Source organism: Hyaena hyaena, unplaced genomic scaffold, assembly GCF_003009895.1.
Source record: "Hyaena hyaena isolate Hyena2069 unplaced genomic scaffold, ASM300989v1 scaffold_100, whole genome shotgun sequence".
NCBI lineage: Eukaryota > Metazoa > Chordata > Mammalia > Carnivora > Hyaenidae > Hyaena > Hyaena hyaena.
The window spans coordinates 946786-973875 of record NW_024080732.1 but is presented as its reverse complement, the minus strand read 5'-3'; the positions used below and the strand labels follow the sequence as shown (position 1 = coordinate 973875).

Below are 27090 nucleotides of genomic sequence, written 5' to 3'. Positions count from 1 at the left end.
GATTGGTTAGCACAAAAGAACAGTTAGCAATGTTTTTACGGTGTGCCTAAATTCACAGATTATCGACAACCCCGTGTATTTACAACTGTTTATAAAACTGTTTGGCCGGATGTATTACGATCCTAAATGCAGTAGGAGAGGTAACACTCCCTCTGACACACGGGGAGGGGAGTTGGTAAATTACTGTGTTCAGCCATTGTCATAAAGTCCTGATTGCAGAGTCTTTAGCCAGAGGACAGAGGGAGATTGATGTGGAGCAGAGTATTTTAATAGTTTTAAAACACTTCTTCATAGATTGTGGTAAAAGGTTAAAAATTGGTAAATTTGGGGAAACGATATATGGAGTTCTTACAGCTTTTCCCTAAGTTTCAAATTATTTCAAGATATTTTTTAAATGCCCCCTTTAAATTGTTGAATATTGTATACCTGAAATTAACATAACCCTGTATTGTTAACTTTACTAGTATGGAACTAGGAATAAAAACTAAAACTAAATCTAAATGCCCCCTTTAATAATCCATTTCAAGGAATATTATTTTTTAAGCCTAAATATAAGCAATATGAATGAATACATTAGTCATGTAACTGTTTCCAGTAGGGAAAAATTGGAAGCAAACTGGAAATGGTTAAATAAAATAAAGTACATCCACCTGAAGCGTGTGCCATCTTTTATGATAATCATAAAGGCTGTGAGCAGTATGGGAAGATGCCAGTCATGTTGATTTTTTTAAGAAATGAAACCGTGTGCGCTATTAATTTACAAACAAAAGTATATTGATAAAAAATACAAGAAAGGAACACATAAATAGGATAGTAGTGGGGGTCTGAGTCATTGTGCATCCCTCCACTACATAAACTCGCTATAATATTATTTTTTAACTTTGCTTTAAAAAAAAAAATGTTCTAGAGGCACCTGGGTGGCTCAGTACAGCTGAACGTCCGACTCTTGATTTCAGCTCAGGTCATCATCGTGGACTCAAGCCCCATGTCAGGCTCCGGGCTGAGCATGGAGGCTGCTTAAGATTCTCTTCCTTACCCTTCTCCCCTGCTCATGCCTCCCCTCTCAAAAAACAAACAAATAAATAAAAATGTTTAAGATTTCTAGAAAGTAAAAGTAAAAAGTGTTCTAAGCAAGGAAGAGGGCGTAGATAAAATGGAGACTTGAGGGTCTCCCCCCTGAGGGAATCCAGAAGAACAAAAGGTGCTAAGTAAAGAGGACAGTGCTCCGGAGAGACTGAGCAACAGGAAGAATTTCATCTCAGGAGCTAGTGTTTGTAGATTTGACCGTATCTGAGAACCCACAGAAACTAGCTGAACCTTATGCAGTAGAAACTCTCGATTGTCATGTTCTAGGAACTGCTGAGCAGGGTTACCAGGTTCATACAGGCTACTGGCCAAGGAGTTCAATAAAATCGATCGTTCTGATGGCCCCTTCCACAGGTTGGTTAGTGGCTGTCCGGGACGTGTTGGTTAATCACGACCTGGCTTGACAAAATGTCTAATTAACTGCCTTTCAGTGTGCCACTTTTTGGCGTTCCAGTTTGCATCCACAAGCAATCTAACGTGTTGGATTTTATTTTTTTCTGTGGTTAGACCCTGCTTGGTATTTGAACGCATTGGAGGTTACTGATTCTGGAGTATTGAGTATTGAGGGTCCATAGAGACAAAGCCTGTTATATGGAGATCCTGAAAATCTACCTCACAAATGGTCAAGGGCATTCTGTCAGATTCTGAGCCCCACCAGAGCCTGAGTGGGGCAGGAGATGTTACAGGCATTGTACTTTCTTATTATTTTCATTTTTAGGATACTTAAAGTTGAGTCTTTTTTTCCTTTTTAAAAGTTCAGCAAACCATAAAATGAACTGTGAGTGTTTAGAAAAATACTCAAAACCTTGTTAACGTTCCGATTTTCAAGTATCTGTGCTTGTCATTTTGTGAGGCGTGAGTGACAGTTTAGATCCAATAATATTTATACTCCATTTTATTTTATTTCACTTTGCTTTTTACCTTCTTAGTCACAGTAGCTACAGTAGAAACACTGCAAACAATTTGAGATGGAGGAGGAAGCCAGCTTACAATCAAGAGCCCTGAGTTCTAGTCCTCGGTCTGCTGTGATTTACAAACAGCTCCTGGTGTCCCCGAATCCTCTCCGGGTCTGTGTTACCCTCTGTAAAATGAATGATGCGGATTGGACATTCTCAGAGGTCTTCTCCAGCTTCGACATTTATGATGCTGTTATTCTAAGAGAAGGATACGTTTTTTGCCATTTCACTATGTAATTAAAACAGGGCCATACATTGTGGAAAGCGGTATCCTGCCTGTGGAATATTTAAAACGGGAACATCCATAGTTTATTAAGTGCAGAGAGAACAGAATACAGGTAGTGGGCTAAAGTTCCACTCAAACAGAGCAGAATATGCTAAATAGAATAATCCTAAAGTAACTATACCTAAAATCTAAACTATTTTAAGAGCTTTTAACAAATTGAGGGGAAGGAATTGGTAATATTATAATTCAGTTTCCCTCGGAGATGAGCCAATTTACATTGGTTGAACGTAGATTTTGTGTCTCGCCTTCAAATCCGCGGACCCTCCGTTTTTACTTTTAAATCTTTGTGCTCCCGCAGGTGGGGTCTGTGGTGGCCGTGGGCTGGATCCGCTCCCGGAAAGCCGTGGACTGGCGCCTCTTCCGCAACATCTTTGTGGCCTGGTTTGTGACTGTCCCCGTGGCCGGGTTGTTCAGTGCTGCTATCATGGCTCTCCTCATGTACGGGATCCTGCCATACGTGTGACTTGGCCTCTTCCACCCAGTACGCAAGGGGTGGTCTGGTGTGGGTGCGTGTGGGTGGCGTTACCCGCGTCCTGCCGCGCACGGGCCGTGTCCCAGCCAGCTTCTCCGTGTCCCTTTCACATGGCTCCAAACCACACGGTTCACCTACACTGTAGAGAGTCATCCTCCAGAGCTAACTTAACTACTGTACATAATCCTGTGCATTAAACTGGTATCGTGGTGACCTAACGTGGTGCAGTTACTTATATGTTAAATATTCATTGTATACATAGGATAGATAGCATTATCGCAAACATACTCGAAACGGGAGTGGAGATACATTGCCTAGAATTCAATATTCGACAAATCTTTGTACTTAATGATTTCAGTGGCCAATTTTAAGAACCTTTTAAAAGGAAAGTGTAGGTTGGTAAGTGCTATTTTTCCCATTGAATATACTGTAAGATAAGCGTGAATCCGGACGGATGGTGCACATTTGGGAAGGTGTACGTCCGTGGGTGTGCTCTTGAATAATAGTGGGGTAGGAGTTCACAAGTGCTTTCACTGAGGAATTTGTTCATATACTGTGTACTGATTATGTAATATATCATAATTGCCTCTGTAAATACTTAAAACTGTAATTTTTTAATGGTGTGCTTCCCATATACTTTTTCGATCAGAGAATTTTTGGAAAGTACCAAAGAAGCAGGGGAATAGTTTGCCAGTATTATATTTTCATATTGTCCGTCTCCCCTTCCCATTCATCCTACTGTTGATCTGAGCTGTAGCGAGACCGCCACGCTCCGACCTGCCCCCGGGCAGGGCGGACGCCGAAGCACCAGCCGCCCGCCACGTGCGCGTCACGTGAGCGTCCTACTTCCGGGCCCCGCCCCGCCCCCCACCACCGCCACCACGCGCCAGTTATTGGTGAGCCCTGCGGTGGCCCGACGTCGTCCTGTAGAGAATGTACGTACGTGAGGATGCGTGACCACACACCACATATCAAGTCCAGTGTAAATTTTCACCCGTCCTCTTCCCCCGCAGCCTGGAGAACCGAATTCTTAAAACACTAAGGCGAGTGAGTTTGCGGGTCTAGAAATTCAGGAGGGGGTAGAGTTGGAATATCAGACAATACACTGGATTTGAGGATTTCCTTGAGGCCTTTACTAAGCTGAACATCCGGATGCGCTACTGTAGTCCCACTGATTCTGTTCTGATAGCGGGAGGGAGGGAGTGCGAGTGATGCCAGAGCCTGAAACCGTGGAAATGCTGCTAAAATTTTTATATTGACAAACGTTTTCTTGGTACTTCATTGTGATTTTTCATTAATCAACCATATTAAATTTATAATAAAAAAATGCCCTTCAAAAGTTTGCCTCTGAAGTCTTTTTCTGAATACCTATACCCTATTTTGGGTTCAGTTTCCACAAAAATAAAAGCCACGTAATTTTACTTCTGTTTTTCAAGTAACTTTTCGTATTTTAAGACTCTTCCATGTTTGTGCAGAAAATGTACATGAGCTGGACGCCCGGGTGGCTCAGGCAGCTGAGGTTAAGCCTAAGGTTAAGCGTTTGACTTCTGCCCAGGTCATGATCTCAGTTTGTGCCGACACCAGGGAGCCTGGAGCTGCTTGGGATCTGTGTCTCCCTCTCTCTGCCCCTCCCCTCTTCGTGTGCTCGCTCGCTCTCAAAAATAAGAATTTAAAAAAATTTTTAAACTATACATACATAAGAAAAGGAAAAAATGGCTCACGCAGTCCGGCATCCTGAAATGGCCACTGTTAGCACGCATGCGTACACACTCCACACACGCGTGCATACGCACCACCCCCACCCCCTCCCCCCACATTGATCCTTCAGCCGTGACCTGTCAGACGGAAGGGTGTGTCCCAGGGTGGGATTTTTATTAAAGGGTGTATCACAGTTCTGTGCCCAGGCTTTCCCCCTTGACTCTGGAGTCAGCCAGCCTCCTGGGGCGGGGGAAGGGGGGCGGGGGTCATCACATGTTCAGCTCTAAGGACCTAATGGAAACAGGCCCAGCCTCTCCTTGGCTCAAGCAGCCCCAAACCGAAGCAAACTGCTCCAGCCTCTGCACCCCTGCCTCCCGGAGCTATGCAGGTAACAGAGGTGAGGCGGGCGGGCTGGCCAGGTGGGAAAGGTCCACCTCCACAGAAATTTCCGGGACTTTGCAAATGGCATTCTAGACCTTTCATTTTTACCCTCTTCTGATAAAGCTATAGATTGAAGAAGTTCGCTTTCCTCCTAAATTTATTTATAAGAACAAACAGCACAAGCGCGCCAGCAGCGTCCGTTGAGGCCGTGGTCTCGGCCCCAGGGCCGCAGGGAGGAGGCCCTGGAAACCAAGCCGGACTAAGGTCACATGCACACTGAGCCTCCAAATGACTAAGCATGCAACCCTGTCACCTGTGCTCCCCAGCTCAGCCCCAGCTCAGCCCTTTACCTGACCAAGGCCGCCGCTCCCTCCCCTCCCCACGAAGGTGACGTCTGATGGGTCACCTAGGAGTGAGTGAGGCGGTCGCCATAAGGGGCGCCCTGCCCCGGCCACCTGGAGTCTTTCCTCCAAAGTCGTCATCATCGAAGTCATCGTCATCGTAGTCGGCCTCTCTCTAAAAATGCAAACACTCCCCGGGCCAGGGGAACCCGCAAGACCCTGGCAACTTAACTGTGATTTTGTCACCAGATCACCCTCGCTGTCTGGGGCGGAGCGGGCTGCCCTGGAGACCCCGCTTTCCTCGGCGAGGGGCACGGCGAGCTTGGGCTCCCCAGACGGCCTTTTGGGACTTCATTTTCTGCCTTTCCAAAAGGACGGAGCTTTTGAGCAAATAGGTAAACACATTCATTTTTAACAAGACAATTTTTTAAAATAAGTCCTGTCTCCGCAGAATAAGCTGCAGAAAAAAAAAAAAAAAAAAATCCATGATTCCGAAAATGGAATGTAAAGTTCTGAGGCATCAGTGAATTTATTCAGTTACAGGTTTATTCAAGTCCAGTGCGAAGGGCACTGTAGGGTGCGGCGGGGAGTTCTGCCTCACCCTGTCTGTGGCTGACCCTGAAGTGCTCCTGCCCCAGGGGTTCCGGGCGTCGGGGAGCACCAGGCCCCGGTTTCAACAACAGCCTTTACCCTGCCAGCTCCAGGTTCCTGGCTCGGGGACTCCCGAGGCCTCCTGTGGGGCTGTAAGGACTTCTGAGGGGCAGTGGAGTGACAGGGGCCACCCCAGGCTTGGCTCAGAATAGGGGTCCATGAACAAGTGTGCGTCTTCCCTTGTGGTTGTTCACTGACCACGTTCTGTGGATGACGCCCCTCAGGTGGGCCGCTTAGAGGAAGACATTAAATTAGATGGAGAAAACGAATAGCAAAGAAGCCACGGTTAGTTGAACAAGACAAAGGAGACCAAAAGAAAGGTTCTCTGCGTGCTTGGTGAGGGAAGAAAACGACTGGTGAGACCTGCAGGATATGGGTGAACTGTCGTGAAGAGGGCAGGGAGCCCTGTGCTTGGATCGTCACCCTCTTAAATATTTTCCTAGCGCTTCATCCTTTATTATTAAGAAGACAACGAAACAACCCTGAAGCATGTTAGGAAGAAAAGGGGGAAGTCACCCACACTCCATCACCCCCCTACATTGGAACACCAGTCTTTGGAATACCTGGAGCTGGCCAGGCACTGGGGAAACTAAGGCACAGAATGAGGAATAAGTGCAGGCAGCCAAATGGTCAGAGGACCGGGCTTCCCGTCCAGGCTCTTCCTCTGAGCAGCCGTCAGACTGCCCACAACTGTGATCTCTAGAAAAAGGACAGTGCCGTAGGGCTGGGAGGAGGTGCCCGGAAGGAACTCGGCCAGGTGACTAAGAACTTGGAAGAAAGCCTAGGAAGAAAAGGCGAGAGGTTTATTCAGCCTGTTTTTATAAAGGAAACATGAGGAGTTCATGATTTAAAGTAAGGAGTTTCAGGCTCGACAAGAGTGATGACTCCGTCTAGACTGGCTAGAACAAATCGAGAACCCAACAGAGCCAAAGGGGTTTGGGCTGCAGTGGGATGGACAGTTCCCTTGCCTTTCTCCAAGGCTTGACATGTGGAGGGTAAAGCAAATCCTGAATGTAGACATTCCAAAGTGTGAGTGCATAGGGTGCTAAAAGGAAGGAGAAAGACTGACCTGCGGGACAGAAGGTACGGCCTCCACAGCTGGGCCATCATCTCCTCTAAGCAGCAACAACAGCGACACCCAGTGGGGTCCAGTGTAATTGCAATTGGGACCATCTTCCCAGAATCCTTTAAAAATTGCAGGTGAAGTCGCCTCACAGAATAGTATCATAATTCAAAGAGTTGCTAGAAATGTATCTTTTTCTTCGATGGCCACAGAAAAAAATGAGTATTTGCGGAAGGGGAACCTCAGTCCATACAGTGGGTAGCAGAAATCCACAGGACTTGGCCAACAAACCTGAGGGCTCATTTTCATACATTCAGGAAACATCCACTGGGTGTTTATCATGTGGCAGGGATTGGCCTGCCTACTGGAGGTAAGAAGACAAAAAGGCTTCTAAGCATTCACGGGCAGGAGGGGAGGCGGGCAAACAGAACTGCCTTACAGCGTGGTGTGAACCCTGGGGAAGCTTTCGCGGAAGAGGCAGCGATTTCACTGAAACTCCAAGTACAACGTGGATGGTGGGAGCACTGTTCCGTGTGAGAGTCGGTGAGTTTCAGACGCCTGCAGACTATCCGGGGAGAGCTTCGGACAGGCAGCTTGCAGGAAGGGCTGGAGGTGAGGCAGGGGCCCTTCTTAGACGGCGCTAACTCTGGGAAGAGCTTTAGAAGGCAGCTGTCAGGAAGATGGGACCGGTGACGTCCGAGGGCTGAATGCAGTGTATGCGTGGGGATGGCTGGGAGCTGTGCCAAAGCACACACTCCACTCACCCTACACCTCGAGGCTTGGCTGTGTCCTCGGTGGACAAGCCCAACCTCTGGGAGGAGGTGGGGATTGCCTGTGGTTAAAAGCACGCACACCGTGAATGCTGAGCTCCCTTCTCGGTGTCTCCTCCACGTGACTGGCCCACCTTTAGCATCACGCTCCGCCCCTCTTTACCGTATGTTCCCTAGGCCAGGGGCAAGGGAGTGCACGTGAATGGTGCATTTGGGAAGAACGAACTGGGGGGAACGGCGGGGTTCGTTCCTCTCATCTTCCCCTTGGAAGCACAAGAACCCCCTCCCCCGTTCCCCTCAGCCCGAGCTGGGGAGGACTGTCCTGCCAACTAGCCTTCATCGAAAGATGCAGCCTTTGGCTTCCATCCACTGACAGCCTGTCCTAATTCACAATCTGAAACCTGAGTGAGGAAGAATGCAGTTCATTCTGAGGAGCCCGAGGCGTATCAGACCCTCCGAAAACAGGCAGATGGCACCTGGAGAAGCTACTCACACAGAACCAGGGTGTAGAGTTAGAAAATGTTGAGGACAGAACCTGGGTGTCAACACTTAAGTGAGGGCCAAAGAAAAGAGGGAGTTGAGTCTAAAGGGAAACAGGCAGAGGGAGCTGGACCAGAGAGCCCACAAAGCGTGCACCAGCCCTCGGAGGCTACAGCCTGAAAGGGGCTGCGGGGTGGGGGCCCTTCGTGTGCGGAAAACACAGCGACCTTCATGTGTGTGCAGGTAGATAGCGCCGCAGGGCGGCCAGAAGCCACTTCAGCTCTTACAGCTCCTCCTGTCCAAGGTTTAGACCCTGAGGCTTGGCCACATTCATTGGTGGTGAGCTTCCAAGGACACTTAGTAACTTAATGAAACTTTGCAACATTATGGTCTCCCCCTGTTCCTTAAGCAGTGGTGCTCAGAGTATGAAGATGGATTAGCAATGCATTATGCGGTCTTCCGGGTCTCTTGCAGAAGTAATATTTAAAATGCGATGTGTCGGGGCACGTGGCTGGCTCAGTCAGTGACGCATGCAACCCTTGATCTTGAGGTTGTGAGTTCGAGCCCCTCGCTGGGTGTAGAGGTTACTTAAAAATAAAATCTTCAGGGGCGCCTGGGTGGCTCAGTCAGCTAAGTGTCCAACTCTTGATTTCAGCTCAGGTCATGATCTCACAGTTCGTGGGTGTGAGCCCTGCGTCCGACTCTGTGCTGACAGTGCGGAGCCTGCTTGGGATTCTCCTCCCCCCTCTCCCCACCCACTCACACACTTGCCCTCTCCCTCACTCTGTCTCAAAATAAATTTTAAATAAAATCTTTACAAATTAAAAAATAAAATGTGATGTGTAAACTTTGATCTCTTTAAACTTAATAAATACTCATGCCTGTTAGTTTATTACAAGTAACACCAATACTATCATCTATCTGGGTAACTCCCCTGAAGGGGGTAGAAGCCCCTGGTGTTCTTCTTGCCCTGGCCAATGCCCTGGGGCTCCCTGACCCCTCAGACTAGGGGCGCAGCACACACTGACCGCCTATCAGACAAGCCACGGCCTGCATGCTGCCACCAGGGCCGCTGCCTCTTCAAACAGTATTAATTAGAAGAGTATTTCCCTAATTACAGAAATACGAAATTCACTTTAGAAAAACACAGAAATGTAGTAAAGTATAAAATCAATAGAAATTATTCATGATTCGAAAAAAATATTCATGATCCCACCTCCCCAAGATAAAGAATCTTAATATTTTGGTGTATTTTTCTCCTGTATTAACATATACCTTTAAAAAAATAAAATTGAGATTCGTTTTTTACTTTGTTTTTTCTATCTAATATGTTGTGAACAATCTGCAATGGTCATTATTCTTCAAAAACCTGACTTTTAATGAAGAATGTGCCATGTGCTGCATACACATGCCATCACGTAACCATTCCCCTACCGTTCCCCTACACATTTGCTCTGATAAGGAACACTGCAATCAGCACCTCTAACGATTTCTCTTAGAGGAATCCCCTTACGGCAAATCCTAAAAGGGGAGTCACCGAAGCAAAGAATCCACTGACACTGAATACATGTAAACTAGAATGTCCATTCTCAGTTCCCAGGTACAAAGCTCACAGGCTGCGGGAAAGGCCAAAGTAAGTTACCTTGAGAGTAAGGCTCAAAAGGCACCACTGAGGCACCTAGCAGTGTCCTGAATGAATCAACTTAAAAATTCAATAAAGTGAAATAAACGATTGCCCTAGGAGTGCCAGGCTAATTGAGGAGAAAGGCAAGGAAGACCAGGGAAGACGAGAAAGCTGGTGGGCGGCAGGCGAGGGGTAGGTGCTTGCGGGCATTTTATGGGGAAAGAGGGAGCTACTGAGAACTTCCACCATTAGAACCCACAATGCACTGCTCCATCCTAGAACCACCTCTCATGGCTTCTTCTTCTGGACGACTGGACTCGCAGCATGTCTGCAGTCACGGTGATGAGGATTAACAAGATTATGTCATATAAGGTGACCACTACACTACCTGACACATGAGCTCAAAAAGTGTGTTTTTCTTTCTGCTACGAGCGAATGACTCCCACAATGATGAACGTATTAGAACACAGCCCAGCAAGCCATAGCATTCAGTAAAACTACTGAATAAAGGGTGAAATTTAAACCACCTATGTCCATATCTAGATTAATCTGTCAATAAACAAACTTGACTCCTTAGCTCTGCAATAATGGGTAATTTAAAAGGGACAGGTAGCACAAGAAAGGGAAAAAACACAACCTACAGCAATCTCCTTCCCACCTAATTCAAGTCATAAATGTAAATGACTAAGCTACTAATTAGGGGTTTTTCTCATCAGTGTTTCCTTGAATCTCCCTTTGCCCTCTGGCCTCAGTCCCACCCCCCACGCTTACCAACACTAGACAGGAGAAGAATGCCCAGAGCTACAGGAACACGGCAGCCTGCTCCCCGCTCCACTCCACACAGCAGGAGTTACCCGCCCCCCCCCCGGAACCCCCTCCCCCCAGCGGCCTCGCCAACCTGGAGGTTCCGCCAGAGTTAGACACAGATGTCCACAGGACAGAAGGAACTTGCTGCATACCCCTCTTCCTGTCCTGTGGTACTTTATCTCCTGTAATGGGGTTCGACTAACAAAGATAATGAGAAAATCAAATTACATCATGTGGCTGGTAGATATTTTCCAACATGAGACGTGGTGGTTGGAATCTGAGTGCCAGTAGTGATAATCTTTGGTGGTGGCGGGGAAAATACCTTACAGCACTAATATTTTTCAAAAAGCAACTGTCTAGTTGTTAAGATCAGTCATTTGGAAACTGAGCAAGGACTCAAACAGGCAAATCAGAGAATTATAAATGATCAGTAAATACATGAAAACAGCTCCATCTCACTGGCAATTAGGGAAATACAAATTAAGGCACCATTTTTTACTTCTAAAACTGGTAAACATTTTTAAGTTTGATGACATTCAATGCTATTAAGGATGTGGAGAAATGAGTTTTCTTAACCACCAAGAGTAGAAACAGAACTTGATATAAAATTTCTGGAGGACAATTTTATACTACTAATCAAATGTGCATGTCCTGTGACTTAGCAATCTCTCTTCTGGAAGCCTAGCCTATAGAACTGCACTAACAGAACAGCCATGAGCCGCAGGTGGCTATTTAAATTTGATAAAAATGAAACAGAATTAAAAACTGAGTTCTTCTGGGGCACCTGGCTGGCTCAGTTGGTAGACATACAACTCTTGATCCAGGGTCGTTGAGTTTAAGCCCTAGGTTGGGCATAGAGATGTCTTAAAATTAAAAAAAAACCAAACAACCATCTTTTTTTGAGAGGGTATGAGTGCACAAAGGGGGGAGAGAGAGAGAGAGGGAGAGAGAGAGGGAGAGAGAGAGAGAGAGAGAGAGAGAGAGAGAGAGAGAGAGAGAGAGAGAGAGGGTCACCCAGGGCTCATGTTTTACCTGCAGTGGGGCTCATATTTTACCCGACGCGGGTCACCTATTATGAGACTCGAACTCACAAACTGTGAGATCATGGCCTGAGCCAAAGTCAGAAGCTTAACTACTGAGCCACCCAGGTTCCCATCTCTCCTACAATTTTTTTTAAATGAGTTTTGGGACACCTGGGTGGCTCAGTCAGTTAAGCATCTGACTCTTGGTCTTGGCTCAGGTCATGGTCTCACAGTTCTTGAGTGCAAGCCCCATGTCTGGCTCCATGCTATTAGTGCAGAGCCTGCTTGGGATTCTCTCTCCGCTCTTCCCCTGCTCACTCAATCTCTCAAAAAAACAAAACAAAACAAAACAAAACAAAACCAACTTAAAAAAATAATTTAAAAATTGAGGTCTTGCAATGACCTAGTTACGTTTCACATGCTCAACAGCTCCACGTTTCTAGTGGCTACCATATGAAACAATGCAGACACATCATTTTCACCATCACAGAAAGATCTACAGGGTCATGCTGCTATGGAAATGTTTACAGAAGTCGACACAAAGATATTCAATGCAGCATTATTTATAAAGCAAAAAATTCAATACAGTAAAAAGAATAGTTCAGTAATACCACATTTATACTCAAGTATAAGAAAAAACATGAGACAGATCTATACGAACAAATGGAAAAAGGACTCTGACATGTTAAATTTAAAAGTACATTGTGGGGCGCCTGGCTGGCTAAGCTGGTTGGAACGTGTGACTCTTGATCTCGGGGTTCTCAGTTCAAGCCCCACATCGCATGCAGAGATTTCTTAAAAACAAACAAATAAATAAAGCACACTGCAAAACAAGAAGCGCATTTTGATGTCTTATATATATATTTATGTAATCTCTAAAGACACTGCAAAGTATCTGCAAAGATATACGTCGAGCTGTTGGAAGTGGCAGAAGAAAGAGGGACTGGAGAGAGGAAGGGGAATTTTCACCTGTGGTGTCTAAGCTGACTGAATTTGTCGCGACCAGCATATATACTGCTTTAAAAAAAAAAAGATCTCAAAAAGAGTTCTATTTTTAGGGAGGACGCTATTTACCAGTAAGTCCTGCAGATATTAGAGCCTACTCCTTTTTTTTCCCAAACTGGTATCTCCATTTTGGGGTTGTCGTTTCTCCCGATCCAGTAATCGAAAGCACTTTCCTGGGGCCCCGGGAGGAGCCGCAGACGTGTCTTCCCTGCGGCATCTCCCCGGCTGCACGCTTCCTTCCCTGTGCCCGCCCTTCTGCCCACTCGCCGCACCCCCCACTCTTTCTCAGAAGCTTTACAAAACTACCAATACGGTCCTGCTCCAGGCAACAGGAAGCAAGCATCCCAACCGATGGGCCCAGCAGGACAAAACCCGCTGCTTCACTCCTCAGCCCGGCGCAGAGGGCGGAAGGGACAGGCAACGGCACTTTAGACCTAAATCCCAACACCTATGAGAGTACAAAACAAAACCTATCACACCAAATAGAAGAAAACCATCGCTAGCAGGCCAGGTGAGCGATTATGTTCCAAATGTGATGGGTTTATTTTATTTTACTCTGATGCAAAACCAAAGATTTCACTATAGCACAGAGACCAATATATTAAAAGGTCATGAAAAAGTGGTGTGGGACATGCAGGACGTGATGTACAAACTGGAGGGTTGGGTCATTTCCTTTGTAACATGACATTACATTGTCGCTGAGGAACACATTTAAAATAACACTGTGGAACTCAACTGAAATGTGGCACAAACATGACAACTTCCAGGCATGCCTTCAAGTACCTCCCGTAGGATGGACTTGCGATCTCTAGACTTCAATTCAGTGTGGGGAGGATTACAATTCTTTGGAAGAATAAAAAGTTCACACTTATTAAATTTCACAGAAGAATTTTAAGGCCAAAACATAGTGGGTTCGCTTCACCTCCAGGAACAAATCAGATGCTTTACTCAAAACCACATTAAGCTTCTAGTTCAAATCCCAACCCAACCTTGTGACCTCCTGCATTGAAGTTCTTTCCATCGATTAAAGCTGATAGGGTCAGTTTGACTCCTAGGAAGAAGAAAATACCACAATCACTCGTAACAAGTATTATAATCAAATTTTCATTTTCTAGAAGCAAGGGACATAGGTGGAGTCAAGGACATGGATTACAGCTGGGTTTTAGAGTTACAGGTACCACTAGGTCAGCAGGATTACCTATAATCATTTGATCTGCAATAAGCAAAGCACAATCACAGCAAACTTGATTTGGAGTTCAGGGTTAAGAATAATGAATGATCAACCAAACTCACAAGCCAGAGTGACCTAGTTAGAAATATATAATTAATTTTTAAACAAAAGCACTTGATCTGCTTTACTTTGTATGACAAATTGTTACACAATGGACTGAATCAACCTACAGTTGATTGTAGGTTTTATACATTATTTTCATTATTTTTCCATCACCTCCTACCCCACATCCATTGTTATTAATTCCTTTACTCACCTGGTCGAAGAGTCTGAGTATAACCCAGTCCAATCAGGCTGGCATTATTTACTTTAGCCTAAGAATCAGGAGATGAAATAGAAATGGTTAGAAAACAATCAACTTCATAATATGTAAGACCAGGACAATCACCATTTCATGCACCAGATTTCCAAAACTAAAGCACCTTCGGCCCAATCTAAGATTACTGGAACTGCAAATTCACTTAATAAAAATGTATGTCTCCTCAGTTAATAGGGCTGGTAGAGATAGTAGGGACCTTGAGATGCATGCGTAAAGGCCTCAAACAAATTTTTTAAAACAATGTGCAGCCAGGTGTGCCTGGATAGCTCAGTTGGTTAAGCATCTGACTCTTGTTCGGCTCAGGTCATGATCTCACGGTTTAATAAGTTCAAGCCCTACATCAGGTCTGCACTGGCAGCATGGAGCCTTCTTGGGATTCTCTTTCTCTCTCTCTGACCCTCCTCCACGTGCACTGTTTAAAATAAGAAACTTTTATTTATTTTTTTTGAGAGAGATAGAGTGTGAGCGAGGAAGGGGCAAAGAGAGGGAGACACAGAATCTGAAGCAGGCTCCAAGCTCTGAGTTATCAGCACAGGGCCCGACACAGGGCTCAAACTCATGAACCACGAGATCATGACCTGAGCCAAAGTCAGACAAACACTTAACCAAGCACCCCAGTAAATAAACTTAACAAAATAAAATAAAAAAATAAAACACTGCACAGCCAAACACCCTAGTGTACCGAAATCTTTGAGATGACAGTTTACAACCTCTGACAGTAGTTAGAACATAAACTCTGATGAGAAGATCTGGATTCAAATCGTGACAATGTCACTTACTGTGTGACTTTGGGCAAGTTACTTGATCTCTCCAAGTCTCAGTTCCCTCATCTATAAAATGGGGATGGAGATACTACTCACAAGAGTAGCTGGGAAGATTAAATGAGATACTATACATAAAGCCCTTAGTACAGTACTTGAAATTTAAGAGCTAAATAAGTGTCATTATAAATAACAATTACTAAGAGCCACAGGAATAGTAATCAAATCCTATGAATTTACAGATAGGAAAATGTTGAGGCCAAAGACATAAAAATGACTTCAGTAGGTCAGCCAATAGCCAAATACAGGAGGAACCAGGACTAGAACCCACATTCCAGGACGTGAGGTGTGACACTCTTTTCACTACACAAGAAGCACTCACTGAAGTTAACAGAGAACATGTGCACAACAACATATTACAACTTTCATTTACAACTCAGCTGAAACCCTAAGAGTGCATGCAACCTCGCAGCACATTCTTACAGATAGAGAAGTTCTACAGTCCAGCTTGTATTTAGCAGCGATGCCAAAACGGGTATTGTTACTGCCAGCCGTCCAAGCAAGGTTTATTGACGTTTCAATCTTCTCATTAACTTTCTGGTAGATAGACCCTCCAAATTCAGTGCCGTCATTCCTGTTTTCATGGTGTAAAAGAGTCATAAATATCTAGCTTGTGCCACTCTTATGATATGGAAACAAATTCTAAGACTATCTGGACAAGGATCTCATTTTGCAAATACCTATTTCAGCAAACTTCTGGTATAAATGACTACCAAACAAAACAAGGAACTAAATCCAGTTATGTGATTTATAACCATCTGATTAAAATGTAGTTAACATCTGATTCATTTACTCAGCTCCTCCATGATGTAAATTTCTTAGACAAAATTCAATTATGAAGAAAGGCAGACACCATCAGTAAATACGGTCTATATAAGTCTTTGAGATGTTCAAAGAATTTAAAGACCTAAAAGTAGAGTTCAATAAAGATTCTGCAAACCAATAAATAGCAGGAATAAAGCCAATTCTGAAGTTCATTTGAGACACAATCCTAGCGTCAGAAAACCGCCCCGCCCACAATACCTATTTCTCTTAAAAAGTACCTACATTATTGCTTCAAAGCGTCCCAGAATTTAGTCCCTACTTTCCATGGTTTTCCTGATAATACTGCCTTATCGACTTTAATGCCACTGTCGATACCACTGCTTGACTTTATTTCAGTGAATTGGAATGTCTAGTGAAGGGCAATTTACACGACTTCAAAAACACCTAGCTTATCCTCTGCTTTTTCTTTCTGATATACTAACAGTGTCCAGTAGGCCAAGATATTAAATACTATATAAAAGTTCAAATTCACTTAACCAACAGGATGCAGCCTACAAAACTGAATCCAGGATTGCTTGAGGACTTCTGCTTCTTCTGAATGCAATAGGGGTGGCTGGGTTCTGACCATGGGTACCTAAAACCTCCACAGAATTACTGAGGATGCTCTGGGCTGCTCAGGTCAACTAGGTGGTTGCTCTTCATGATCCAAACAACAGATCTACTTACAGATACTGCCAGGTTGAGCAGGGAACCAGAGGAAGCAGAAGTATCTCCAAATGATCCCTTATATTAGCAGATGACCCGTGTCCTGGGCTCTCTCCACCCCAGTGGTTCTTGTACAGATTCTAGATCTTCCTAAAGTTTGGGGTACAGGCTGAGAGGCCAGTTACTATCAGCGCACAGTACCAAGTGCACTAACCTCGGCAATGTTTTGCTGACTAGGAAAATGGTACAGTGAGGCTGGATGTCCACGAAAGCACATTAAATGCAGGTACCTCATTCCTAACCTTCTCAACATGCTAACAGCTACCATCTGTTTGGGCGACTGCACTAGTACTAAAGGAGGAATGAATTATAAACACTCACACATGGGTGTGCAACTGGAAATCTGCAGCCTTGTAACCCAGGGCGAAATTATTCTGTGACAGTTTGGATTTGGCTGTGTCAAAACTCATCTGATAGCCAGCAAGCCAACCTTCAAAGGCTAACACAGCCCAGCCATAGATGGTTGGTCCAGAAAAATCTATATCAACATTACTGCCAAGACTGAAACATTCCCGCTTATAGGAGGCCTTCAATTTCCCACTCTTCTTTCTGTAAAAAAACAAGTGAAAACAACATGAGTTTCTACGACTTCTAGAAATCTTTAGAGTAAGAATGATCTCCTCCTGCCCCCAATGTAAATATTATTTGGTAGATGGTATACATATAGTAAAGTTTCAAATGACTTAGCTCTTCAAATATAGTTTTGTTAGGATTAGAAATACATACTCTATTTTTAACCTATTCTTCCCTATAAGTACAAATGCTATGGTATTTCATGATGAATTTAACATGAAAGCATTAACAAAAGTCTAAAAAGGAATTAAGGTATTTCTGTACCAAATTAATAATCTGAGTATGTATATATTCATGAGAAACCAAATCTCTTTAAAAAAATGTTTTTAAATGCCCAAGTGCTATAAAACATAACACTCGACACACTTCACTTCTCAAAGAGAAGTACATTTTTTTAAAAAGGCTACAGTGCTTTAGTAAGCATATTTATTTTCCTTAGGGTAAGTGTTTTCTCCTTGGACAACATCAGATGGATGGGATGGAAGAGAAGTGTATATTTTTAAAAAAAAATTTTTTTTAATGTTTTTATTTCTGAGAGAGAGAGAAACAACATGAGCAGGGGAGGGTCAGAGAAGGGGAGATACAGAATCTGAAACAGACTCCAGGCTCTGAGCTGGCAGTCAGCACAAAAGCCCGATGCGGGGCTCGAACCCATGAACTGTGAGATCATGACCAGAGCTGAAGTTGGACACTTAACCGACTGAGCCACCCAGGCGACCCGAGAAGTGTACATGTTTGAAGGACAGTACTGAAAACATGACATCGGTTCTTAATAATCCTTGTCCTCTTCTAACCAGGCTTCTTCTGAGAATATTTATCTGGAAGGTAACTGAACGACAGGAATGTGTGTGACAGGAATCACACACATGCTATCACAGCTGAGGAAAAATGCCACTCCGCCTTTATCTAGCAGCAGCCCACAGGAAACAACACCATCCCCATTTTTCAGATGAAGAAACTGAGGCAGAAAAATTGGAGGATTTTTAAAGGCTAAGAAAGCACGTCAGCAGCAGAACTACTGTGTATGATGTCCCAGCGCCAGGAGATTACACTGTTATTCTTAAGAAATTAACTTCTCGGCAAAATACCACATTCGTGAATCTTTAGAAGAGCTTAAGAAATATCCAGTCTCAGGGTGCCTGGTCGGCTCAGTTGGTAAAGCATGTGATTCTTGGTCTTGGCGTTGTGAGTCTGCGCCTCACACTGGGTGTAGAGATTACTTAAAAATACAATATTTTAAAAAAGAAACAAAGATCTAGTCTCAAGCCCTTCTAGCTCCTAAATTTTTCCTACCATGTATCTCGTTGGACTAGCTTTATATTTTTGTTCATCTGTTCAACTTTCAAATCGATACTTCACTCTGCTTCAAGGAAGCCGTCCTTTCTCTTTAGTACACATACAAGGTCTCTGGGGTTCCTAACAGCAACCTCCTACTTTCTTCTTGCATCTCAACTTTTCATTGCAATTCCTGCTCTAAAGCTCTCTATCCCTAAAGACTACAAAAACAGGAAATGGAGTTTGGATAATTACCCTGTGTTCGGTACAAATATGGTATCAAGAGTCAGTTTCAACCCTTCAGCCAACTGAAAAATAAAGATTCAAAATGAACAATTAGTAATTTTCTATTCTTCTTTTGACCCAAGAAACCAATCGTAAAGTTTTCTCTAACTCCAAACAAAAAAAAATCATTAAAGAAAGCCAAATATTAAATTATTTAATAAATTACCTCTTTATCCTTCCCTGTCTCCTTTCCCTCTCCCCTTACTCCCAGGTTTCATCACGATTCTCTTACCAAAATACAGGTTTAAGCCGTAGGTCAAATCTATTACAGCCAATAACATTAATTGCAATAAAACAACAACAACATCCAATACAACCAAATATCTTGATACGCTCTTGAAATTACTGTAATGAGATAACCTGACATTTAACAAACCAACCTAAGTACTTTATTCAGCTACACATATACATTATTGATATATGATGATGTTCATGTAGACACTCAAAAAATACTGCCCTGTACATAGCAAATATTTGTATGTGACAAATATCTGATACATTTTTCTGTTTGAAAACATTAAAGAAGTTAGAAACATTTTTCTATGGAGCCAATTTTGCACTGATTACAAATAAAATCAAACAAAATCACTGTAAATAGCTTGGTTTACCAGGAGAGGCTCAGTTATAAATAGAACTGGTCAGAACCAAGATGTAATGTGATAATCATGTACTCACAAACAACGCTTTACTTTCTAGAAATGTAAAATACCAGAGAAGGCCACATGCAAAGAAAAAATATGGCTACTATACAGGTTATAAGATCTCATTCAAGTTGTATTTGGGGTTTACAGATCATTTTATCTGCAAGATAAATTTAACCTACAAATAACTTCTAATACTTTCTTTTACCTTATTCTCCAAAGAGATTTCTGTTCCAAGAGTATTATCTGTGTTCCATTTCTGGGTGAAGGTAAGTCCATAGTTACAGACCTTATATTTGGTCTCTAGGTTGCCTGACGCTTTTCCTGTATCAGTGTAAGCATGACCAGAAGTAGAAAATTCCTGATAAGCAAGAAAATAATTACTTTAAAATCAGCACGTCAAACAAAAAATAGTTATTTCAGAAAGTAGTGTTCAATGCATTGGAAACCAATATAGTTTACTTTTTATCTACTCTATATATTTATATATAGATAATATATAAATACATAATTACTAGATTTATATATAGTTAACTTATTTCCTAGAGCAACTTATTTCCTGCTTTCCTTCTTTCTTTTTCATTTCTAAAGTTTAAGCAGTTTCAGATTTTTCCATTATTCTACCTCTCTTATTGACATTTCTTGTTCGATATGGTCTCTTACTAAAATGGAAACCTTAAATTCTCTTCTTTAAAAGAGAAATATCTTGGGGCACCTGGGTGGCTTAGTCGGTTAAGCGTCCGACTTTCGCTTGGATCATGATCTCGCGGTTCGTGGGTTCGAGCCCCGTGTCAGGCTCTGTGCTGACTGCCAGCTCAGAGCCTGGAGCCTGTTTCAGATTCTGTGTCTCCCTCTCTCTCTGACCCTCCCCTGCTCGCGCTGTTTCTCTCTCTCCTAGAAATAAATAAAACATTAAAAAAATTAAAAAAATAAATAAATAAATAATAAAAGAGAAATATCTTGGGGCACCTGGACGACTTAGTTGGTTAAGTGTTCCACTCTTGGTTTTGGCTAAAGTTACAGTCTCATGGTTCTTGAGTTCAAGTTCCACATCGGACTCTGTGCTGACAGAGTGGAGCCTGCTTAGGATTGTCTCTTGCCCTCTCTGCCCCTCCCCTGCTTGTATGTGTGCACCCCTGCTCTCTCAAAATAAATAAATTTAAAAAATAATAAAAGGAATATCTTTACTGAAAATAAATTCCTTTACTAAAAACACAAAAATATTGAATCTTAAACATTTTACTTTCAAGACTTGAAAAAGATTATTATCCATTCTCTATCATATCTTTTAAACTATTAGTTAATTTTAAAGTCCTTAAAAATTCCCAAACATTTGACAAAACTACCCTATCCTCTTTTGATGCAGAACTTCACTGCATCAAAAAAAAAAGTTTTTAATTATTACTGTGGTAAAATACACCTAAGATAAAATTTATCATTTTTAAGTGTGCAGTTCAGTGGCATTAAGTACATTCACACTGTTATGAAAACTTTATTGCTTTGGTCCACAAAGCTATCATATCTGTAAGGGGCTCCTGGGTGGCTCAGTTGGTTAAATGTCTGACTTCAGCTCAGGTCATGACCTCACAGTCATGAGGAGTTCAAGCCCTGCACTGGGCTCTGTGCTGACAGCCTGTGCCAGAACCTCTTCAGATTCTTTGTCTCCCTCTCTCTCTGCCCCTCCCCCGCTTACGTTCTGTCTCCCTGAAAAATAAATAAACGTTAAAAAAAATTTTTTTTAAAGCTATCTGTAAAATTTTTGGTATAAACGATTTCAGTATTTGAAAGTATGTACCCATTTTTCACAACAAAGTGGAATGTTATAACTTGTCCCTCTTTCTCCCTTCTCCTCATCTACCTTTTAAAGTGTTTTCTATCAAATAGTTACCATGAACATCTTAAAATATATCGTCCTCCCTCGGTAGGTGTCCTTTCAGTCATATGACAATGAGCAATAGGAAACAGATATCCTTCTAAAAGGAAGCAAACAGTCAACACCTGTCACTGACAATCTATGAACTGTCAAGAAAAAAACCTTCTGATTGGCCCTGTTTTTAGAGCACATTTCTGAAAAACTGCCAACAGTGATGAATGCTGCCAGCCCTGAGCAGTTCTGTTTCACTGCCCGCAACAGGAATCCTCCCTTTACCAAATACCCTGCTCCCTACATCTGGTTCTAGAGGCTGATGAGACAACTGGGAAACTATGATCTGTTTATCAACACCATGCAGGAAGTTTTCCAAGAGAGTATCATGCTGCACATTGTGGGGCAAGGCCTCAGTACAAAATGACAAAACACTAGTCATGTTTAAAAGTCTACACGATTACTTAATGTGACTGTTTTCTTTCAGTAGATCCAGCTATCCAGTGTTTTCTTTCTTACATATATGTCTCATAAACTTGAAAGTATAGCAAATATACACCTCAATTTTAGTGTTAGAAAAACTTCACACACAAAACTACGGTAAAAGTGTATTTAGTCTACATTTTTTCCTTGTTTACCACCATCATTTCTTACTTTGAAGGTCTCTCAAAAGTCTAAAATACCAGATGTACAAATCTCAAAGAGAAGGCCATAAGTTTTCTAAGTTAAAAAATTAGTATTGGCTCACACGTGCGTCAGTTTTTCTCTAATTTCGTCATTAGAACAAACTGCAAAATACATTTATAACATGCATATAACATCTATAGCTCTATAATAAATGAGCAACAAAACCACCATAAAAATGTTATTAAATAGATGGCATATAATAAAAATATTAAGTACAACCTAATATCTGATTGGAGCAATGGATGAAATTTATCCTAAATCAGTACCAGAGACCAAAAACAGTCATAAAAACAAGCACACAAATATGCTGTTTTTCTTACCATCTGAAAGAATAGTCCCACACCACAGCAGCATGAAAGGGAGATAAAATTTTAGTTGATGATGTTTGCAACACAAACCTAACTTGAGCAAGTTCTGAAACCCTATTCAAAGTGAGTATAATTTTTCTACTTTAGCAGAACCATATAACAATATGCCCATCCTAGTAGGCAGCTGCATATATATTTATTTACCAATAGGAAATCCCAGGGAAAAACTGATAGTGACAAACCAGGATTACATGGAGTATGAGACAAAGTATCATATGAATTCCACATGCCTCTAGCCATTCTAACTAAATTATATCCAGAAATCAAATTCGTACTGGTTTCAATAGGTAAATACCAAAAAGAGATGCTGCCAATGAGGAGAAATCAGAGAATGAGGTGAATGTAAAGATAATTCATTTGCCAGATTTACTAAATAAAACTTCAGGTTAATGACACTTTGAAAATATGCCTATATCCTTCACTATATAAATAACTTCCAGTAAAAAAGACTTTATGAATATCAATAAAAACAGTAGATTAATCCTCTATGTGCATTTTATTTCTTCTACATTTGTTATGATTAATCATGAAGATTTAGAGACTAAAGTTAATTTGTTTTTGTAAGAGGGCAATAAAACTTGCATAAACCCATTATAATGAAAGTATTTAGTGCACATACACGTATTCATGAAAGTATAAAGCTGTGATATATGTCAAAAAAATATATTTTTTATATGTCCTGAGAGTAAGATTCAGCATATTCTTATTATGACAAACACAAAATTCAACCTGGATTGTCTAGGGGCTACAGGGAAGCTGCTCACTGAAATCTGAGAGTACGACAAAACTGTAGGTAAGACAGCATAGCACCAAATGTATGCTGATTCACACAACCAGACCAAACAATTTTAAACAGGTTCCTTTAAGTGAATTATGCTATATCTATTAAAAATATGTTGGAAGGGGGGCGCCTGGATGGCTCAGTTAGTTAAGTGTCCAACTCTTGATTTCAGCTTAGTTCATGATTTCACAGTTCATGAGATCAAGCACTGTGTCAGGCTCTGCACTAAGAGCACAGAGCCTGCTTGGGATTCCCTCTCCCTTGCTCTCTCTGCCCCTACCCTGCTTGCTCACTCTCTCTCAAAATAAATAAATATTTAAAAAAAAAAAAAAAAATATATATATATATATAAATATGTATATTGGGTACTCACCACTCCACTACAAGACTTGGTTTTCAGATCTATTTTGACCATGCCAAATCCTAAACACACACAAAAACACATTAACATATAAAATGTGACCTTCACTACAGTTTTTACAACTAAGAAATTACGAAAATGGTCCTTCCATATGAAAAATACACACTATTCTCATTAGGTAAAAATTCCATTAAAAACTGAATTATAATGAAATGAGTATAATTTTCAAGCCCTCAAAGAACAAAAATTATCAGAAAACATTATGCTTAAAAAAGTATAAACTTAAATAACTATACTAATTAATAAGAAAAATGAAATGTATATAATAAAAATGTTCAATGTAAACATTAAATTAAAAAAAATAAATGTCCATTTGGAATCAAAGAATGTATGTTACTCCAAAGAAGTCAAAAGTTGTGTCTTCACACTCCTGAAAACATTGCCATTATTTGGAGGAGGAAAAATGTACCCCCCACTTTAACTGTCCCCAAGGCTAGCGAGGAGAGACATAAGTATTACAGACTAATGTTATTTCATCTTACAGCTAACATTAAATATGCATATATATGTATGTGTATATGTATATAATTGCTTTTAATTATAAGGGACTCACTCTACCTCTAAAGACTCGTCTAATAACCTATTGATAGTTATCCCCTTAAATCTTGTAAAGCGGATTAATGTTAACTTAACCCTATTTTACCAGCACACTATCTTGCACATAGCAAGCACTCAACACTAACCCTTACCCAAAACTGGAAATTTACAAGAGCATATTTACCATATCCTTTGTTGAAGACATCCTTGGCGGCCTTCCCTAGGTCACAGTAAGTCGGTGTGTTACACATATCTTATAAAGAAAAATGAGGACAAAGGAATAAAAATAACCATTTAGTGTTTATTCACCCACAGTCCTAGTATTTAGCCCTGTGAGAAGAGGTATTCAGTCTTCTCTTCCTTTGCATCATTAAGACTTACACCCTAATGCACGCAAAGTTAGGAGAAGGCATTCTGCTCCTTTACAAAGAACTTTTCAGAACACTGGAGAATAAAAGGGTTTTTTCATGCAATTCACAGAGGTCATCTTTCTGACTGCATTTCAAAGAAAAGAAATTTCTCACAGGCTGAAGGAGATGCTATATTAAATTGAATATATATATAATATATATAATTTATATATAATTAAAACATATATAAAATATATATGCACACATACACACAACATATATATATATTTAAGTATATTTATTTTATATATAAATATACAAAATAAAGCCAAAGAGCTACATAAAGTGACAAGGTAAAAGTGACAAGGTAAAATTGTTTTAAAGAACTGTAAGAACAGATGCATTAAAAATCTTCAAGATGAACATTATCGCCACTCTAAAATTCAGCTCTTAAAATAAGAATTACCGCACTAATTGAAATGTATTTATCTAGAATACGTCCTCTCTCAAAGCTCTTTTAAACTGATAAGAACAGATACTACACTTAATCTTACCTAAAAGGCTGAGACGTGGTCTCTCAAAGCTCTTTTAAAAATAAAATTATATAGGGGTGCCTGGGTGTCTCAGTCAGTTAAGTGTCTGACTTTCGATTTCTGTTCAGGTTATGATTTCTGATTCGTAGAATTGAGCCCCATGTCGGGCTGTGCACTGAGCATGGAGTCAGCTTGGGATTTTCTCTCCCTCTCTCAAAATAAATAAATAAACATTTTTAAAAAAAGATAACAAAATTGTAAAAAAAATATCTATCTATAATCTTAACTAGAAGCAGGAGAATTTCTATCTGCAATAATTCTGCTTACCAAAAACTGGTGTATGCTCTAAAGTTAAAGCTTTCAAAAACCAAAGGTGCCTTCACTTTTCATCTTAGCTGCTTGGTATTCATCAGCTCTTCTACTGCCAATATGGCCCTCAGATTAAAGTTCTCAGAAGCTCTATCTACACTGATAAGCATACCACTCCTCTGCCCTCTTTATATAATGGGAACTCTTTTCCTGCAGCAGCCTCAACAGCCATGTCTAACCACTTGCAGAACCATCTCATCCCAAGCAGTCTCATCAGCCCCATTCATAGGCCAGAAAAATCCAGAGCACCAGCTAGCCCAGTAAGCAACTACTAACTATGCCTGAACTAGCAACGCATTCAAACTAATATTTACTTATACTTATCCTGGCTCTTAATCTGTCCTCCTGCTAAGTGTCTGCCTATACCATATTTAAACCCAATATACACATATGATGCACTTTTTAAGTGAATTCACTTAAAATTTGTTCCTTAACCTAAACCTGTCAAATATGAAAGACATTATATGTTGAGAAGGAAGGGTATAATATAAAATATATATACATATATATAAAGGAAAGAGTACAGTAAAGGGGAAAGAGCCAGTATAAATATACTGACTCATACCATAATAAAATTTTGTTCTAAACCACAGGGTTTCAGAGTCCACTTCCAGGACAATTATTTTTACAACTCAGTTCCTTGTATTTAAAGGATCGATTCTAGACTATTTACATATTGCCAATTACAATTTGATCTTAATGACTATTATTTCAGCTGATGCCGGTATCTGTTCAAATTTTGCCAGAAGTCTAAATTTGGGGAGGTAAGTATAGAAACGCAGACACTATATATTCAAACAGAAATGTTAAGGCAACAGTCTGGATTATCATCTATTGACAAGAGAAAATACACACTTAAATGTTTAGAAACATCCACCTAATTACAGTCTTTTAGAATTTTGCTTTATTTTTCAAAACCACTGCCAGACACTTTGCAAGGAGTGTGGCAGGTTTAGTTTACTAACTGATCTCAGTTCTGCCTAGTTCAAGCTTACTTTTTCAGGCCTATGATTCTGATGGGTAATGCACTGCTGGTATGATCAAGCAAAAATCGAGAAGGCACAGAGACTTCACGATACTCGGGAACAAGGCTATCATCGCAGATTTCTATTAGCTCTACAAAATGCACTTGTTTGTTGGCATGCACAACCTTACGAGTTTGCTTTAGATGCAGGCGGGGTGGGGGGCGTTAATTAGGTAATATTGCTTTACACAATTACTAATTTGACAGTAAAGAGACCCTTTTGTTCCTCGTTTCTTTTTCAGCTGCACGTATGGGATCCTGTCTTTGGCGGTAAGGAGTGTGAGAGCTCCCCAGATACTGGACAATTCCAGAGAGGAAGCTGAGGGCGGGGGCGGGGTGGGGGGCGTGGGGGTGAGTTTGGGGTTCGAGGATCCAACTTCCCTAGAAACCAACCTCCTTTCTGGCCCGACGCCTGGAAATTTTGAAAAGTCCTGTGGGCCCACCAGGAGCGGAGAGGGTCGCGGCTCGGCATGCCGAGCGCCACTCCCCACTCCAGGGCTGCGGCTCCATCACCTGAGGCGGCCCGGGGAGCAAGGTCCCCCTCTGCCCTCCGCGGCCCAATCGGGCCCGCGCCCCGTTACGCTCCTCTCTCCCTTCCGAGCCCTCCGTTAGGCCCGCCTTCCACCGGGTTCCCAGCTCCGTGGCGGGCCACCACCCACCCACGCCCGGCCTAGCTCGGCCCAGCTGCCGGCTGCCGGGCCCACAGCGTCGGCTCTCCTCACCTCCAACCAGAAGGCCTGTCACCGCTCCGCCAGGGCAACGCTGAAGGTCTTCTTCTAACCAACGCCGTCCGCGCCTGCGCGGCCTCACACTCCCCGCGGCGCCTGCGCGCCCCTAGC

At 42.0% G+C, this 27090-nt stretch overlaps 2 protein-coding genes and 1 pseudogene across 7 annotated transcripts in view; 1 reads left to right on the top strand and 2 right to left on the bottom strand.

Annotated features, from left to right (window-relative positions):
- Positions 1 to 4142, top strand: part of SLC20A2 (solute carrier family 20 member 2) — a 106657-nt gene extending 102515 nt beyond the window's left edge. For all 5 annotated transcript variants that reach the window (XM_039235591.1, XM_039235588.1, XM_039235592.1 and 2 more), the window contains one exon: positions 2627 to 4142. In XM_039235591.1, coding sequence (XP_039091522.1) covers positions 2627 to 2791 — 165 coding nt within the window. In that variant the 3' untranslated portion in view covers positions 2792 to 4142. The remainder of the gene's footprint in view (positions 1 to 2626) is intronic.
- A 9012-nt stretch (positions 4143 to 13154) lies between these two features.
- VDAC3 (voltage dependent anion channel 3) lies at positions 13155 to 27079 on the bottom strand. Of its 2 annotated transcripts, XM_039235610.1 has the most exons (10): positions 26974 to 27079; positions 24160 to 24228; positions 23391 to 23440; positions 22189 to 22191; positions 19526 to 19678; positions 18647 to 18699; positions 16865 to 17092; positions 15437 to 15587; positions 14130 to 14187; positions 13155 to 13693 (listed from the first exon to the last, which is right to left on the bottom strand). In XM_039235610.1, exons 2-10 carry the CDS (start codon positions 24224 to 24226, stop codon positions 13602 to 13604), a joined length of 855 nt encoding a protein of 284 aa, XP_039091541.1. In that variant the 5' UTR covers positions 24227 to 24228; positions 26974 to 27079; the 3' UTR covers positions 13155 to 13601. The 2 variants fall into 2 exon arrangements, with proteins under 2 accessions (XP_039091541.1, XP_039091542.1); XM_039235611.1 differs by lacking the exon at positions 22189 to 22191 and having other exon boundaries at positions 26974 to 27078.
- On the bottom strand, positions 24763 to 24899 carry LOC120234033 (annotated as a pseudogene).
- Positions 27080 to 27090: the final 11 nt, after the last annotated feature.